General features: G+C 39.8%; 1 protein-coding gene and 1 long non-coding RNA gene across 2 annotated transcripts in view; one reads left to right on the plus strand and one right to left on the minus strand.

Annotated features, from left to right (window-relative positions):
• Positions 1-9,509, plus strand: part of LOC138738842 (dmX-like protein 1) — a 197,075-nt gene extending 187,566 nt beyond the window's left edge. Inside the window, 2 exon segments of the mRNA XM_069889924.1 lie at positions 2,673-2,890; positions 6,645-9,509. Coding sequence (XP_069746025.1) covers positions 2,673-2,890; positions 6,645-6,878 — 452 coding nt within the window. The 3' untranslated portion in view covers positions 6,879-9,509.
• Positions 1-18,643, minus strand: part of LOC138738868 (uncharacterized) — a 111,279-nt gene that overhangs the window by 33,092 nt on the left and 59,544 nt on the right. The gene's annotated exons all lie outside the window — the stretch shown is intronic.

Below are 18,643 nucleotides of genomic sequence, written 5' to 3' on the forward strand. Positions count from 1 at the left end.
CTCGATAGACTCAGAATCAGTACCCATGGATTGGAGGGTAGCTAATGTTACCCCACTATTTAAAAAGGGGGGTAGAGAAAAAGTGGGGAATTATCGGCCGGTGAGTCTTACATCAGTAGTGGGCAAAATGATGGAATCCATTATTAAGGATGTAATAATGGAGCATATGACTAGCAGAGAAGGGATCGGATGGAGTCAACATGGATTTACAAAAGGTAAATCATGCTTGACAAATCTATTGGAATTCTTTGAGATGGTGACAGGTAAAATAGATGGGGGAGAGCCAGTGGATGTGGTGTACCTGGACTTCCAAAAGGCCTTCGATAAGGTCCCACATAAACGACTGGCTTCCAAAATCAAGGCTCATGGGATTGGGGGCAAAGTATTGATGTGGATTGAGAACTGGCTGGCAGGTAGAAGACAGAGAGTTGGGATAAATGGCTCGTTTTCTGAGTGGCAGGCGATGACCAGTGGGATACCACAGGGATCTGTACTGGGACCCCAGCTGTTCACAATTTACATTAATGAACTGGATGAGGGGATTGGATGTAATATCTCCAAATTTGCAGATGACACTAAGCTAGGAGGGGTTGTGTGCACGGAAGAGGGGGTCAGGAAGCTCCAGTGTGATTTGGATAAATTGAGGGACTGGGCAGATACATGGCAAATGCACTACAATGTGGATCAATGTGAGGTTATCCACTTTGGTAATACAAACCAGAGGGCAGATTACTATTTGAATGGCAATAGATTAAGAGATGGGGAAGTGCAGAGAGACCTAGGGGTACTTGTACATCAGTCCCTGAAGGCGAGCATGCAGGTACAGCAGGCGGTTAAAAAGGCAAATGGTATGTTGGCCTTCATATCAAGAGGGTTTGAGTATAGGAACAAGGATACCTTACTGCAGCTGTACAGGGCCTTGGTGAGACCCCACCTGGAGTATTGTGTGCAGTTTTGGTCACCTTATCTAAGGAGGGATGTTCTTGCAATGGAGGGAGTGCAGAGGCGATTCACCAGGCTGATGAATGACTTATGAGGAAAGATTGCGCAAATTGGGATTGTACTCCCTGGAGTTTAGAAGATTGAGAGGGGATCTCATAGAGACATAGAAAATTCTGGCAGGACTGGACAGAACGGATGCAGATGGGATGTTTCCAATGATGGGAAAATCCAGAACCCGGGGCCATGGTTTGAGGATAATAGGCAAACCATTTAGGACCAAGGTGAGGAGGAATTTCTTTACCCAGAGGGTGGTGAATCTGTGGAATTCGTTGCCACAGAGGGCAGTTGAGGCAGGTTCATTAAATATATTTAAGAGGGAATTAGATATATTTCTTCAGTATAAGGGTATTAAAGGTTACGGAGAGAAGGCGAGGACGGGGTACTGAACTTTAAGATCAGCCATGATCTCGTTGAATGGCGGAGCAGGCTCGAAGGGTCGAATGACCTACTCCTGCTCCTATCTTCTATGTTTCTTATCGAGAAACCATACCACTCCTTCCAAGTAAAGCATCAAGTGACTTGTATTTCTAATTTGATATTCAGCATCAAGTGCTCAGTACTATGGTGATCAATGCATTGTGTAAATGAAATGCAGGTTGGATTACTGCTTTTTCGTACACCTGCATTCGTTTGGCAATATGATCCTCAGCTTCCATTCACTTCAAATCTTCCTACTACTTTAACTACTACCTTTGTCCTTCTACACAGTCGCAGTGAAAATCAATGTAAGTTTAAGGAACAGCACCATATTGTCTGACTTAATACACTACAACCTTCATGATTTGTTTTTTTTAATACATCTTTAATACATCTTGTATTTGAGATTTCATTTGTCTTTTCCTATTTATACCTCTTCTAGAGATATCTTTCCCTCTCATTTTGGAAGGCTCTGCCATTATCTGTGCTTATTAATATCTCCTAAGTCTCCATCCCACCACAGATCTTTCCTGCTATTCTTTATTCATCTTTGCATCTAAAAATTTTCTCAGTTTTTAAAAATATTTTTGAGTTTAATCAATAAAACCCTCAGTACATAGTCTTCCAGTTCAGAGCATACAACAGGTCATCTCAAATGCTTAGCAGTTGATTGTAAATCATAAATGTATCTATAATTGCTTACTTAACATGCCTCCTTCAAAACATAGAATTCTATAATTATGATGTGTTAACTGTAAATCTGTTCTTCACAATATAACAAAATTAGTATTGAATAGAAAATAGATAAAATGCAATTAATACCTTTTTTAAATATAATGGAATTTTATCATCTTTTTCTGGGATATGATCAATAATTACCCACTCTTAAACCCAATGTTAAAGATGCACAGTTTGAATTTGATAAGATACGGGGCCCATTCATGGATTATTGAAGATTTAACTGCTGCGGATGCTCCGGAGACTCCCTGTCTGGTATCTGAAAGTCGTTATTCAGTTCATATCTTCATAGTTTATACAAGTTAACCTTATTTAGAGGGAGGGGTTGGGTTAGTGGATTTTTTTTTCTTTTTCTTCTTTTTTCCTTTTTCTTGTTAGTAGAATAGTTGGATAAACTTTTCTCTGTTCTGAAAGTCATAAACGGAATATTCCTCACTCCACAAATCTGCGAGCTCTCTGATTTCAGCAATATCTATTTTGAAGGTATGATTCCAGATATAACCTTTGCATTCCAGCATTTACATGTCATGAAAGTGGAGCCACCGTGATGGCATATGCATCAAAGCAGCAGTTTTTGATATCTGGTGGAAGAAAAGGTTTCATCTGTATACTTGATCTACGCCAACGACAATTACGTCAGACTTTTCAGGCTCATGATTCACCTATTAAAGCAATCGCTGTTGATGCAGCGGAGGAATACTTCATTACAGGATCTGCTGAAGGAAACATGAAGGTACAATATACTAATTGTCAACTTTAAAACAAAATTATATTCCTATTGGGCATTTTTAAACATTATGCAGTCTGAACAAAATTACAAATTAAAACAATTTCTGTTAAATAACTGAAGATGTGCCTGGTCCTGTTGTGGATAACATTAAACAAAATGTACTTTATGGAGGATTCATCGGAACATGTTCACATTTTTCAAACCTCTAAGCTCCTTGGTCAGTTTGAGGCCAAATGTACACTTAGAACCATAGAACACTACAGCACAGAAAACAGACCATTTAGCCCTTCTAGTGTGTGCTGACCATTATTCCACTAGTCCCATTGACCTGCTCCCATTCCATAACCCTCCAGACTTCTCCCATCCATGTATCTATCCAATTTATTCTTAAAACTAAAGATCGAGCGTACATTCACCACATCAGATGGCAGCTCATTTCACACTCCCACCACTCACTGAGTGAAGAACTTTCCCCTAATGTTCCCCCAAACCTCTTCTTTCAGCTTAAAACAATGACATCTTGTATTTAACTTCCCCCAATCTGTGGATAAAGGCCTACTCACATCCACTCTGTCTATACCTCTCATAATCTTGTAAATCTCTATCAAATCTCCCCTCATTCTTCTTTACTCCAAGGAATAATCCCAACCTGTTTTATCTTGCCCTGTAACTCAACTCCTGAAGACCTGGTAACATCCTAGTAAATTTTCTCTGCACTCTTTCAATCTTATTGACCTTCTTGTAGTTAGGCGACCAGAAGTGCACACACAATACTCCAAATTTGGCCTCATCAATGTCTTGTACAACCTCACCATAACATCCAAACTCCTATAACTCAATACTTTATTTATAAAGACTAAGATGCCAAGAGCTTTCTTTACAATCCTGTCCATCTGCGAAGCCACCTTCAGGGAACAATGTTTCTGTATTCCCAGATCTCTTTGCTCCTCCACACTCCTCAGTGCTCTACCATTTACCATGTATATCCTACCTTGGTTTGCCCTTCCAAAATGCATCACCTCACACTTGTCTGCATTAAACTCCATCTGCCATTTTTTTGGCCCATTCTCTCAGTTGGTCCAGATCCCTCAGCAGGCTTTGAAAATTTCCTCACTTTTCACAACGCCTCTTATTTTTGTTTCATCAGCAAACTTGCTGATCCAATTTACCACATTATCATTCATATCGACAACAAACAACAGTGGTCCCAGCGCTGATTCCTAGGGCACACCTCTCATCACAGGCAACCCTGTTTTCTCCCTCACAGCCAATTTTGAATCCAATTTACAACCTCTCCATGGATACCTAGTGTCTTAACCTTCTGAATTAACGGCCTCGAAAAACTCTACAAGATTTGTTAAACATGACCTACCACACACGAACCCATGCTGACTGTCCTTAATCAGCCTCTGGCTGTCCAAATACCTGCCAGTTTATATCCTATCTCTCAGAACTCCTTTCAATAATTTACCCGACTACTGGTATCAGGCTCACTGGCCAATAATTACTTTTGGAGCCTTTTTTAAGCAACGGTACAATATGAGCTATCCTCCAATCTCTAGCACCTCACTCCTGGCTTAGGACATTTTGACTATATCTGCCAAGGCCCCTGCAATTTCTATACTAGTCTCCCTCAAGGTTTGGGGGAATATCATATCCACCCTGAGGGATTTATCTACCTTTATTCGCTGTAAGGCAGCAAGCACCTCCTCCTCCTTAATCTCCATATGTTCCATGGCATTTCTGTTTGTTTCCCTTCCTTCCTTATGCTCTATGCCAGTTTCCTGAGTAAATAGTGATGCAAGAAAAAAACTTTTTAAGATCTCCCCCATCTTGTGAGGCTCCACACATAGACAACCACTTTGATCCTCTTGGGGACCATTTTTTTTCTTTACTATTCTTTTACTCTTAATATACATAAAGAAACTCTTCGTGTTTATCATCACATTACCTGCCAGAGCAACCTCATGTCTTCTTTCTTCCTTCCTGAGTATTTTCTTACATTTTCTGTACCATTCAAGTACCTCATTATCTCCTTGTTGCCTATACCTGCTATACACCTCTCTCTCCTATTTAACCAGATCACCAATACCCCTTGAAAACCAAGATTATCTATGCCTGTTAACTTTGCCTTTAATCCTAACTTTGCCCTTAATCCTAACAGAAACATGCAAACTCTGCACTCTTAATGAAAACATCCTTTCCAGAAAACATATCTCTTCTTGGATCCTTTCTCATTTCCACAAAATTTGCCTTCATCCAATTTAGTATCCTAACATGAGGACCAGACTTATGACATTATGGTCACTGGAACCAAAATGTTCACCTACATGTACATCTGTTACCTGACCTGTCTTGTTCCCTAGTAGGAGTTCAAGTACTAGATCTTCTCTCATTGGTACCTCTATAATACAGCCCTATCAGTGTGGTCACACCTTTCCTGTATGGCTTTCCTGTAAACCTTCTTGGCTGTCCTGACTTTGCACAGCTGAAATATTTTCCCTGACTAACAATGCCACTCCTCTCCCTTTCATCCTTCCCCCTCTATCACGTCTGAAGTAACGGAACCCTGGAATATTGAGCTGGCAGTCCTGCCCCTACTGCAACCAAGTCTCACTAATAGCAATAATGTCATAAAACCACTTGGCAATCCATACTCTAAGATCGTCACCCTTTTTCACAATTCTCCATGCATTAAAATAAATACACTTAAGAAAATTTCTATCATGTACAAGCCTTTGATTTCTGTCTATAGATGCAGTCCTCGCATGTCCTTTGTCCTTCTCCTTCTCACTAACTGCCCAAACATTCTGGTTCCCCTCTCCCTGCAAATCTACTTTAAACCCATCGGGGCAAGACTAACAAACCTACCTACGAAAATATTAATCTCCTTCAGTTCCGATGCAATCCGTCCCTTCGGTACAAATCCCACCTTCCCTGGAACAGAGCCCAGTGATCTGGAAACCTGAAGTCCTCCCTAACTACCCCATGTTCTCAGCCACATCCTCCTATTTCTAACCTCTTCATCAGATGGCACGAGAAGCAGTCCTGAGATCACTACTCTGGAAGTCCTCTTCTTCAATCTGGCGCCTGAACTCTCCTTGCAGGACCTCCCCATCCTTCCTACCCACGTCATATTCCTCCTAGACCACCTTAAACATAACAGCGTGAACATCTATTTTGCCAAGTTTTGGTGACCTCCACCTGGTTCCACTCTTTCCATCTTATTTATCTCCTGCACGAAGCTTTCTGTCTAACATTTCTCCCCATCCTCTTCTAAGTGGGCTCTCCTACCATATCAATATCTTGGCCCCACTCCAGCTTGTTTCCCTCTTAATAGACATAATATTGTCCCCTTTCCACTTTAGTCTCTATAAAGAGTTGATGAACCATTTTCTACCCATGGATGCTGCCAGGCCCACTGAATTCTTACAGCAGTTCATTGTTTGTCCAAGATTCCAGCATCCATAGTTTTTGTTTTTCTCTAAGCATTTACTGCATTGTGGATCAGTACTTGAATCGGGCAATAAACTGAATAAATTGCAAAGCAGTCTGGATTTTTGAGAAGCTGATTATTAAGCCTAAAGTATATTTTCAATAACACAATAGTGAATATCATTACTGGTATCTGCCATCAGAGAAGGTCGAAGAATAGGAAAAAAAAATCAAATGAAGAGAACTTAGTAAATTTGCTTGCAATATTAAAAAAAAAAGCCTGTACTGTTTAGAAGTTTAAATTAGCTTTCTATACTTTTAGGTTTGGAGTTTGTCCACTCTCAACCTGATTCACACATTTTCACATGAGCATGCTCGACAGTCACTATTCCGAAACATCGGAACTGGGGTCATGCAAATAGAGACTGGTCCAGTGAATCAGATGTTCTCCTGTGGAGCTGATGGAACAATGAAAATGAGGATCCTGCCAGATAGCTTCAGCATAGGGAGTGGAAAATTGGATATTTGGCAAAATGATGTAAAAATTATACTTTGATGACTATACATAAATATTAAATTTGTATAATGCAAGTTATATAATCGCACAATCCATTGTAATTTAAATCTACCAAAAATGTGTTTATTACTAGTAAAAGAAACACTGGTGCCACACATAGGATAGGTATTGGGATAAAATGTCGTGAGGGTGCTTTTTCATTTTTAATTCTTAATGCACTGATGCCTTAAGATTGTACGCTGGTGAACTTTGTTCATAGTTGAAAGAAGGAATTGAATCTGTGTCAAAATATAACAATCAAGTAATTTTCTTGTAAAATGGTAAAGTAAAGTTGCTACTGAAATGCTTTTCGTTGAAACTGGTTGCTAATATTTTTCAAGTGTCAAAATGTACAGTGCTTTAAGGAGAATCAAATAGTATGAGATACAATAATTATCTTTTTTATGCTTATATTAAAAAGTTTGTATATGATATAAATTTATCATTTGAACTGTGACCATTCCTTATTTTTGGCTTGGGAAGCCCCTGAAATAGAAGCTATAAATAAATGTGGCTTATACTCTTCATGTAATTGGTATTCCAGTTTGTGGTAAGGGAGAGGGGAAGAAATCTTGCACAGCATTGTACTGCAAAAGGAAAAGTAAATTTGTAAAAAGAAATATCTTTTGTGTTGAGGTGGAGTTAGAAATGAAAACGACAGAAATTTAAATATTTCGTACAACACAATAATATTTTCTATATTTTTTGTGTGCCCAATCTGCACACCCTGAGGGAGCAGAAAGCAAACCTCTTTACCAGTGCCACTTTATATAAGCTCACAGATGGATGTGTTGCAACTGAGCCAGGATTACTCAGCATCTGAAATTCCGAAGATGAATAACTTGTGATGCGGGCAATCATAGACTCAGCTGTATCCTTCAGTCTGTTTTGCATTGTTTTAATGCAACAGAAAATGGTTTAAAAACATGGGCCTAAAACGCCATTGTAACCGCAGTTGGTAAATTGTGAGAAATCCTCTAGCTGCTGCACCTAAACATTAACATTCTGAAGATTTTCTTTTCAGAAGCAAAAGGATGGAAAAGGCTTACAATGCTAAGAGTTATTCAAAGTTTTAAAAATTCACAATTGTATATTTTATGCAATCAAATATTTAAATGTAGTGCTGAATGGAAAATAAGCCAAAACTAGAATAAAAAGATATGGTCTTCCTTTCTGTAACCAGAAAAGTTGGAGTAAACGTTGATTATTTATAATCTGGATGTTAGTTATCTCTTGAAATTAAGATTAAATGCTGAGTTTAAAAGAGCAACCATCCCTTTTAAGCCAATAAATCTCAAATGTCACTATTTATCTTTGCATATATTACCATTCACTATGATCAAGCTTGGTTTTCTTAAGCCAAGAGGCACTTTTTTGGGGGACATTTCTCATCCCAGGCCACATATCAAAAAGCAAAGAAGGCAGGTTGACATTTTTTCCAAGATTCAGTTCATTCTTGAACCACCAAAAAACAGGTGCATGGAAGCAACCCAGTATTACTCAGACCTTTTCTTTCTCTCTTCATGTAAGTATTCACACTTCATACAAATGGACCTGAGCAAAATCAGGAATTTGATGCAATCTATTTAGCAAACTAGTTATTGGTTGACTTTTTTAAAAAAGTAATTTGGTCAAGAAAATCATTTTTCACATTACTTTTTTTTCTTCTAATATCTTTTAATGGCCATCCTAATGGATATAAGCTGTTAGAATTAGTGAATTGCACAACTGTATTGATCAAACAACAACTACTTCATTACAAATTCTAGATATCAAATATATAGCAGTACATTGAACTTTGTACAGTTGAACAATTTTCATGTTCAGGAATACAGAAATAATTAAAAGGCATTGTTAAAGAAAACTTTCATGTCAAATTATTAATGGAGAAAGCTGTGTGTACGTCAAGATTATAAAATTCACTTTGAATGTAAATAAGTCGTATTGTGGAGCAGGTAGCCTGGGTATAGAACAAGTTGTACTTGGTATAAATTTAATTTTAGCTCTTCACAATTTAGTGTGGGTTATTAATTTCATTGATTATATAAATTTATTTGCAGTTGGCAAATAAAATTTCATCCGTATTAAAGGGCTTATTCATGGATCTTGTAGTTTTCATTTTGTTTATATACTCAGGATGCTTCGTCTTTAGGAATATTTCAGTGCAATTAAAATTGTGAAACTTAGTTTCATCTTTCTGATAACTGTTTATTTACGAGATAACTATTGAAAAGAAAAAAATCGTTTTGATCATTTTAATTGTGCAATAAGGTATACTAATTTTATTAAAACAAAATTTATGAAACTTGTTAAATCTGAAAAAAAAATTATTTCCTATTTATAATGGAATATTCTATAATTACTGATTTCAAAGAAAATGCTGCACAAGTTAATTATTATCGGGTGACTCTTGATTTACAAGAATCTCCAAGCTGAACACATTCTACAGGTAACAATTAACCACTGGCTTTGAAACATAATGAAAGAGAAGTCTGTAATCGCAAGTAACTCGTTACTGATGTCTAACTTCTACCTGCATTGTCAGGCACTGGCTTTATTGAATTCTCTAAAATGTTAATCATGTATTTAAAATTCATATTGTTTCAATAAAATAACTATAAGAACCAAAAATCTCATGTTGATATGGTTTTTGTCATGTATATGGAATTAGGCTGTACATCAGTCAAACCCACAATGCTGGGTGAGGGTCAGGAGGCTAATATGTGTGCAAATGTCAGGACCGCACGAGAAAAAGAATGCCTGCAACTAAATCCAAATATGCTGGAGGCATGCCCTGAGTTTCTCTGGCAAAGGGCTATTAATGTAACAGTCAGCACAAAATAACCATGTGCTTCATGATACATTTAAATGAGTTGGTGAGAAATGTGATTGATCATCAATGTTCATAACTCAAAAGATTTGTCAGCCTGTAAACTGAAGTATTCAACACACAAATGGAACTGTTTGTTACAAAAATCACGCTTTCCCTTCATGATATATTGGATTGACCAAAATACTGTATGCAATCTTCCACAAACAACAAAAAAAAAACAAAATAAATGTTTTGAAAAATGATCAAAGGAGGATCACAAGGTTAAATTATAGTTATCCAAAAAAGATGAAAAGACTTCATATATCTTGAAGGGTGGATTGTTATAAGATGCACAAAATTGCTAAAGGGATTGATTTGGTTCCTTGCTGAATAATTTTGTAACCAGTAGTTGAATTCTGGAATACATTGGGGAGATGAAAGCTTGCTTTCTTACTTTTGAGTAGTATTTGAAACACTGAGCATGAATAGCTACAGGCTAGGAGCTTGAAAATGGATTGATATGGCTGGGGACTTGGTGGGTAAAAAGCCTGATCCCATCATTGTCATGTTAAGTTGTGCTATAACGACTCTTCAACTAAAAGTAGTGGGAAGGGCATGCATATTAGCTTAAGCAAAGATTCAGTTATACTGGTTCCATAAGTGATGGATCATTTGAGTTCAGGAACAGAGATGGAGAACAGGACCTCTGTGCAAGAAGATAAATGTTTTGGGAGAAAAGGAGATAAAGGGAAGGGAAAATGGAAATTTGAGAAGCAAGAAGTCCCTGTAATAAAATGATACCAGCTTGTTTTTTCAAAGCCATTGTCAGGGAGGAACAGCTAGTTTCCTGGCAATACAGTGAGCCACCAAATGATGAAATGGAACACAACTTTGAAGAGTATATTCTTGCCATCAATAGTAGAAAAGCAAATGAAAAGGAATAGTGGCCAACAAGCATCTTCACATGGTAACAATTGCAATCCCTGCAGCAGGTATGGGTCTCTAAGATCGTATTACTGGGGCCTCAGCACAATCTTTCAATGAAGCTTGACAGGGATCATTCGAGAATCAAGAAATAACTGCCAGCAATAAGTATAGGTAAACATTGAGATATTATTTCATGAGTAAATGAATTGGAAACAAAGGAATAGACACCAAGAAGGGAGAATAATGGAAGCAAGTTCTTTAACTGAGGATTCATTGGAAACAAAATTGTGCTCTCTTGCTGTAGATCTTGCACCAGAATAAATAATTTCCCTGTTCCATTAAATTACGTGATTAAATCATACAAAAAAAAGAGTACACAGTTCAACCCCTCATTCTTGTGCTTTATTAGTGAAATTTTAGCTTACTCCGGAATATTGTTTTCTTTTGTTTCCTGGTTAGTCCCACTTTGGTGAACAACACATATGGAGTTATCATTAAGGTCACATTCAAAAGATCCCCTTTAAATCTTTTCCCTCACACCCTAAACAAAAGCCCTCTAGTTTCAGACTTCCCTACCCTGTAATTAATTGAAATATAAATGCTTTGGCTTTCTGCATCAACCATATGACCTAAAATGAGATTTATTCATGAATTTGGGTTGGAGGAACCTAACTACAAAGGGTTTTTTTAAGTAGAGGTCCCAGTATTAGTTATCCACAGAACACTACGACACAGAAACCGGCCCCTTTGGCCCTTCTAGTCTGTGCCAAATTTTTTTTGCCTTGTCCCACTGCCCTGCACTCTGTTCATCGCCCTCCATACATCTCCCATTCATGTACCTGTCCAAACTCTTCTTAAATGTTAAGATTGAGCCCACATTCACCACCTCAGCTGGCAGCTCGTTCCACACTCCCAACAATCTCTGAGGATGTTTCCCCTAAACATTTACCCTTTCATTCTTAACCCATGTCCTCTGGTTTGTATCTCATCTATCCTCAGTGGAAAGAGCCTACCTATATTGGTCTATCCCCTCATAATTTTAAATATCTCTATAAAATTTCCCCTCGTTCTCCTAACCTGTTTAATCTTTCCCTTTAACTCAGTTCTTGAAGTCCAGGCAACATCTTAGTAAATCTTCTCTGCACTCTCTCTATCTTATTGATTTCTTTCCTGTAAATAGGTGACCAAAACTAGACTCAATATGCCAGATTTGGTGTCACCAATGTATTTTACAACTTTGCCATAACATCCCACTCCTATACCTGAAAATTTATGGCCAATATGTCAAAAGCTCTCTTTGCAACCCTATCCATCTGTGATGCCACTTTCATGAAATTATGTACCTGTATTTCCAGAACCCTCTGTTCTACTGCACTCCGCAGTGCCTCACCATTCACCATGTATGTCCTTTCTTGGTTTTAACCCTCCAAATTGCAACACCTCACACTTGTCTGCATAAAATTCTATCTGCCATTTTTCAGCCCATTTTTCCAGCTGGTCCAAATCCTTCTGCAAGCTTTGAAAATATTTTTTTCCGTCCACAACACCTCCAATCTTTGTGTCATCTGCAAACTTGCTGATCCAATTTACCACATTATCATCCAGATCATTGATATAGATGACAAACAACAATGGTCCCAGCACTGATCCCTGTGGCACACCACTAGTCACAGGCCTCATTCTGAGAAGCAATCTTCCATCACTACTCTGGCTGAATCCAGTTAACTACTTCACCATGAATACCTAGCATCTGAACCTTCCTGACTAACCTATCAATTGGGACCATGTCAAAGGCCATACTAAAGTCCATTTAATAACATTCACTTTCCTGTAAACCTACTCAAAAAACTCTGCAAGATTAGTTAAACATGACCTACCACACGCAAAGCCATGTTGACTATCTCTAATCAGTTTTTGGATATCCAAATTAGTGCAAATCTGTTCTCTTAGAACACCTTCCAAAAATTTACCCTACTACTAACCAGGTTCACCATCTCATAATTTCCAGAGTTACTTTCAGAGCATTTTTTAAACAACAGAACAATGTGAACTACCTCCAATCCTCTGGCCCCACCCCCATTCCTAAGGACATTTTAAATATTTCTGACAGAGCCCCTCCAATTTCTACACTCGCCTCCCTCAAGGTCCGAGGGAATATCTTGTCAGGCCCTGGGGATTTATCCACCCTTATTTGCTTTAAGTCAGCAAGTACATCCTCCTTCTTAACCTGCATAGGTTCCACAACTTCACTGCTTGTTTCCCTTACTTCCCACAATTCCTTGCCCTTTTCCTGAGTGAATACAGATGAAAAAAATAATTTAAGGTTCCATACAAAGCCGACCATTCTGATCTTCAAGGGAACCAATTTTGTCCCTTAGTGTTCCCTTCCTCTTAATATACCTGTAGAAACCTTTAGGATTTTCCTTCACATTGTCTGCCAAAGCAACCTCATGTCATTCGTTAGCCTTCCTGAGGTTTTTCTTGTATTTTCTATTCTCCTGAAGTACCTCATTTGCTCTGTGTTGCCTATTCCCTCTATTGTAAACACACAGAAATACTGGAGGAACTCAGCCAGTTTTTTTCAGTGTCCATAGGAGACAGATATATTTCCAGTGTTTCAGGCCTAAACCTGCTATACACCTCTCTTTCAAACCAGATCCCCAATATTTCTTGAAAACCAAGGTTCCCTATGCTTGCTAACCTTGCCTTTAATCCTGACAGGAACATACAAACTCTACTCTCGATGAAGGCTGGATCATGTTCTCCTAACTTTGTCCTGAAGTCCACAATCATCTCCTTGGTTTTGCTATCACTGACACAAGGTTGTTGGCGTGACGCCACTCAATGATCCTCATTGCTGTTTGTTATTTTGCCGATAACTGTGGTGTCATCAGCAGATGTGTAAATAGCACTGGAATTGTGCCTGGCCATACAGTCATGGGTGTATAATGAATAGAACAATGGGCTAAACAATGGGGTGTACCTGTGAGGAGGAGATGTTGTTTCAAATTCTTACTGACTGAGGTCTTCCTATAAGGAAGTCAAGGATCTAGTTGCAGAGCGGGGTGCAGAGGTCCAAGGTTTGGAGCATCTTGACCATCACTGAGGGTATAATGGTGTTGAAGGCTGAGCTGTAGTCGATGAAGAGCAGCCTTATTAATGAGTCGCTGAGTGTAGAACCAGGAATACTGCATCTGCTGTGGAGCGATTGTGACAGTAGGCGATTTGCAGCGGGTCCAGATCTTTGCTTAGGTACATGTTAATTCTGGCCATGACCAGGCTCTCAAAGTGTTTCATCATAGTCGAAGTTAGTGCTATTGGGCAACAGTCATTGAGGCAACTCGCACTACTCTTCTTGGTACCAGGATGATGATGCCCTTTCGAAGCAGGTGAGAACCTCTGACTGCAGCAATGAGAGGTTAAAAATGCCTGTAAACACTCTGGCTAGTTGGTTAGCGCACATTTTCAGTACCCTGCCAGCAGGATCTGTGCTGCCACTCGGCGAACTAGGGAGCTGCCTAGGGCACAGAACTCAAAGGGGAAAAGTTAGGATGGCCAGATGTCCTGTGTAAAATGTGAATAAGTGTACTTTATTAGTCGGCGTCCCGAGGTCTGTTGGTGGGGGCAATCATCTCTATTCTTTTGCGCATGCACAGGTGCCGGTTAACGCACACACGATGAATTTGAACACAGTAGCTGGCAGGCACATGTGTGTTGGGCCTGCAGACGGGGGAGTGTTTAGCACCGCTATCCACAGACGTATAGTTCTGGTGCAGTGGTGCAGTGGCTGCAGCACTTCAGACAACGTCAAGTGGAATACTGTGTGGTAGGCCTAGAAGATAGGTCAGAACAGAGGGGGCCAGGTGGACCAGTTGCGTGGCCCCTGATAGAGGCAAAGGTGGGGTGGGGGGGGAAATCCTTTGTCTTGATAAAGGATATTGATATTGTAAAGAGAGTCAACAGGGGATTCTTTGGCACAAAATATTAAGATTCATAAAAGATTAATACAGATAAAATATAGATAAATAAATGCAGGTAACTGAAACCAATTTAGTGTTTGATTTATTGCATGTATCTCATGGTGGCCACACACACAAATAAAAATATATAGGATCTTTTCCCACTCTTCTCACGAACACTTGCCAGGCACATGCTTTGCTTAGGAATGAGTGATTGTGTCTGCCTTGCTATTGAGCAGTAGCTTGATAGACCCTGTCTTTTCCCCATCAGTTTCTTTGGCTCATTTATTTATTGTATTGTGTAATGGGTTTACAAATAGATATCTGCATTGAGCTTGTGCAGCACCCACACATACTCACGAAACAACATTATCTCTTCATTAAATTTCAGGAAACTTGGTTATCATTTTGAGTAGTCAAATGCTATCATTTTGAGTAGTCAGGTCTGTGAGCAGTTTCAAGGCTTATTGATAAAATATATATTATTATGTTTAAAGTTAATTCTTTCATTATTAGCTCTGTTGTTTCATGCTGTCTTTTGCATTATACACTCGTGTTTTTATCTTTTGTTAACTGTTAAACCAAAATACTTTTTACACTAATATTTTATATTATGTTAAATATAATAGAGCTGCAAAGTTTGTGAAAATCTTCTAGGTCAGTAATTTTGCCTTATTTTTTTCTTGCAGTTTCAAGTAAATTTAGTAGTTTCACATTTTTCTACAAAATATTTGTTGCTGAAAATCAAAGTTGGCAATTTTTTTTGTGTGGGCCAAATAGTTGGCCTTGCCTAGATGCAAAATAATCTGGGCCCTGGTCACAGGGGAATTCACAAAAATAAAACAGGCATACACCGGGTACTCGAATAAATGAGGGTTGAACTTCAATAGTACCCATCCACCCACAGGCATGGTACCTCACCTATGGGCAGAACTAACCATTGACTAGCACCTAGAAGAGCCAATCACGTATCAGCCTCACAGGTGGACAGACCTTCGTGTTTCATTCCAGTAATCTGTCCTGAGCATCCTGTGGAGCTCTATGTATGCTGAGTCAACTTCTGGATTGTTTACATCTGCTTTTGTGTCAGACCGTTTTGCATTTGAAATTTCACTCCCTGAAGTTTGGATTGCATTCAACTCGATGATTGCATGATTTACCATCCAGACTTGGCTCATTGAATGGAGAGAGGATTTGTTTGAAACAAATACTCTGTACTTTGTCATTGTCTTCAAGTAAAATCAAGTTGATGTTTATCTGGTTGCACAAGTACAACCCAACAAAAGAGTGTTCTCCAGTCCTTGGTGCAAAACATGCAGACACGCAACCAGACATAACACACACAGACAAATAATACACATGAAGGACAAGTATTCATCGTTACAAATAAATAAATAACTAATGTTTCATGAATATGAGAGTCTCAGGTGGTTAGTGTGAGCAGTTCCTTTGGTGGTTCAGCAGTCTCATTGCCCGTGGGGAGAAGCTGTGGAAAGAAGCTGTTCCTCAGCCTGGTGGTGCTGGCTCCGATACTCCTGTATCTCTTTCCCAACAGTTTAAAGGGGTTTTTAATGATTTTTTTCAGCCCTCTTCAGACAATGATCCATGCAGCTCACATCAATGGAGGTGGGGGGAGGGAGAGAGAGAGAGAGAGACCCCAGTGATCCTCTCTGCCACTCTTATGGTTCTGTGAATTGAGCGCCAATCCATTTTTCTGCAGCGACCATATATCAAATGTTCCCATCTTTCCCTGTGACCAGCATTGCTGAAGGGATCAGCCAGGATTCAGCTGATGCTCAAATCCAGGACTTGTAGTGATGACCAATGTCACAGAACAAATATGCAAGTCATACATCTGAGACCAAGTGGACACCACAGCAACAGAGTCTAGTCTTCCTCAGCATTATGTTGCTACTGGAGTAGAGACATATTCACATGAATAGGATACTCAGCCCTGGGTGTCAACATTTCCAACGACCTTTGCTGGAGCCTCCATCTTGAGGCAACCATGAAGAAGTCTCGCTATCAGTTCTAGTTTGTGAGGTGTTTGAGGAGATTCAGTATGTTACTGAAGACTCCCGTGAACTTCTACACATGTACTGTGGAGAGCACATTCTGGCTGGTCGCATCACTGCCTGGTAGGGAGGCCCCAACTCTCAGGACAAGAGTAAGCTCCAGAGAGTTGTTAACTCTGACTGTGGCATCACCAGGGTTGCAACTACCATTCAGTGAACTGCCTAAGGTGCAGACCTCAGACGGGTGCTGTCAGGGTGTCCAGACATCCGGTTTTAGGCCTGGCAGTCAGCTTTTGACTTTGAGGCATCCCGGGGTCTTATGTTTCCACAGTTCAGTGTTGTTTGGGGCCAGGTGACTCCCTCCCTCTCTATGCCCTATACTCCTGCTACAGTTTCACTGCTGGAGACTGACTCTGGTTTGAAATTGCCTCTTGGACAGGGATGCATGTGTGCTTCTCAGTCCAGACAGCTGCTTTGAATCCGACATGGTGGGCTTTCAAGCGCACTGGTTTGAAAACTTAGAATGTTTTCAAAACCTTGGTACTCTTTACTTTATGCTGAGCTGTCGGATAAGTTCAGCTCAAGTGCAGCTAAGCATTCGTGGAGTGCCCCGACTAACAGGTGGTGATGGGGGTGATCTAGGTGCTGCCCAGTGAGTGAGAGGCTCTGGCAACGGGATAGCGGGTCACTGAGGGAGGGGGGCAGGGGAGTGCAAATGCCCTTGCTCACCCTAGCCACATTGGCTCAGTGCTGGGTCACTGGAGCTCAGTGCCTCCTTCCCTCTCTCCCACTCCCCCCCAGGTCCCCACTTTCTGCATCCCTGGACCCCACTCCCCCCCTCCCCAGTCCCCATTTACCCCACCCTCCCCAGTCCCTGGTCCCCACGCTCCCACTTCCCCCTCCCCCAGAGTTCCTGTTCAATGCTGAACCCTAGGTGGATGGTTCCATGTGGCCTTATTGTGTCTCAAATACTCTCTATTAACTTGTTACATAGCTTCTGTTATCAGTGCCAAAGGATCTAAACTCAGTTGGACATCTCATCTAGCTTTACTGAATTACATGAAAGTTACAGCCAAGATAAGGGTGTATTCAGCCCAAATGATTGGGGCAGCAAACTTTCTGCTCAAGTCAAGTCCCTTCCTGCTCTCTTCATTTCATTTTAATGGTGTCATCTTCCTTCCTCACTTCTTTTTCTGTCAACACTTTGCTAATTGATTCAACTAACTTTTTTTCTTTCCACTCACAAACCACTTTAAGTAATGCCTATTGCCATCGGTGCTCTGTGATTAGAAAGAGATTGCTTAAGGTGGCCTGTGGGTGGAAAGAAAATGTTTGAAAACCTCTGTTTTTATTGGACCTCATTGACTCGTTATGTGTGCGGTCTCATAACTCCAAACTCCAACGACAATTTTTCTCCAGGAAAATATTTCAATTAACAATTTGGTCTGAAGCAGTGATTCTCAACCTTCCCTTCACACTCACATACTGTGACAGATGATGTTATATTTTCTATTGTATATAGTTAGGTTTTAAAGAAGATAAAAAGTGGCAGGTTTTTTAGTGTAGGTCACATTGAAACACTTCAAAACAGATCTCATTTAAAATGCCAGAGCTCTGCTCAAGCCAGACAGCCCAGGCTCCGGTATGTGAGTGGAAAGAAAAAGGTTGAGAACCACTGAACTAACCCATCTGGTAGCAAGTTCTCCATTTTCATCACTGGTAAAGGTGTATGAAGTAAAAGGTTTTAATGTGGTGTTGCCCTTGGTGGAGGTCTGCATTCTACTGAGTGCCCTTTTGTTCAAAATGATTTGTGTGCCAAAATATTTTCTTTTGTATTTCAGAAAGAAGATTAAACATTGATGTATTCTCAAATTAAAATAAATATAGCTGATTCAAGTTTTCTACTTTTCATTTTTTTTCTATAAAACATCTGTTTTTGAAAATCAAAGTTGGATAGTTTTTTTTGGGGGGGTGCTAGTAGTTGCACTTTCCTAGAGACCAAAAGGCAGTTGCCCTACCTGCCAGGTACTAAATCAATGGTTCTCAACCTTT

Source organism: Narcine bancroftii, chromosome 1 (genome assembly GCF_036971445.1).
Source record: "Narcine bancroftii isolate sNarBan1 chromosome 1, sNarBan1.hap1, whole genome shotgun sequence".
Classification (NCBI taxonomy): Eukaryota; Metazoa; Chordata; class Chondrichthyes; order Torpediniformes; family Narcinidae; genus Narcine; species Narcine bancroftii.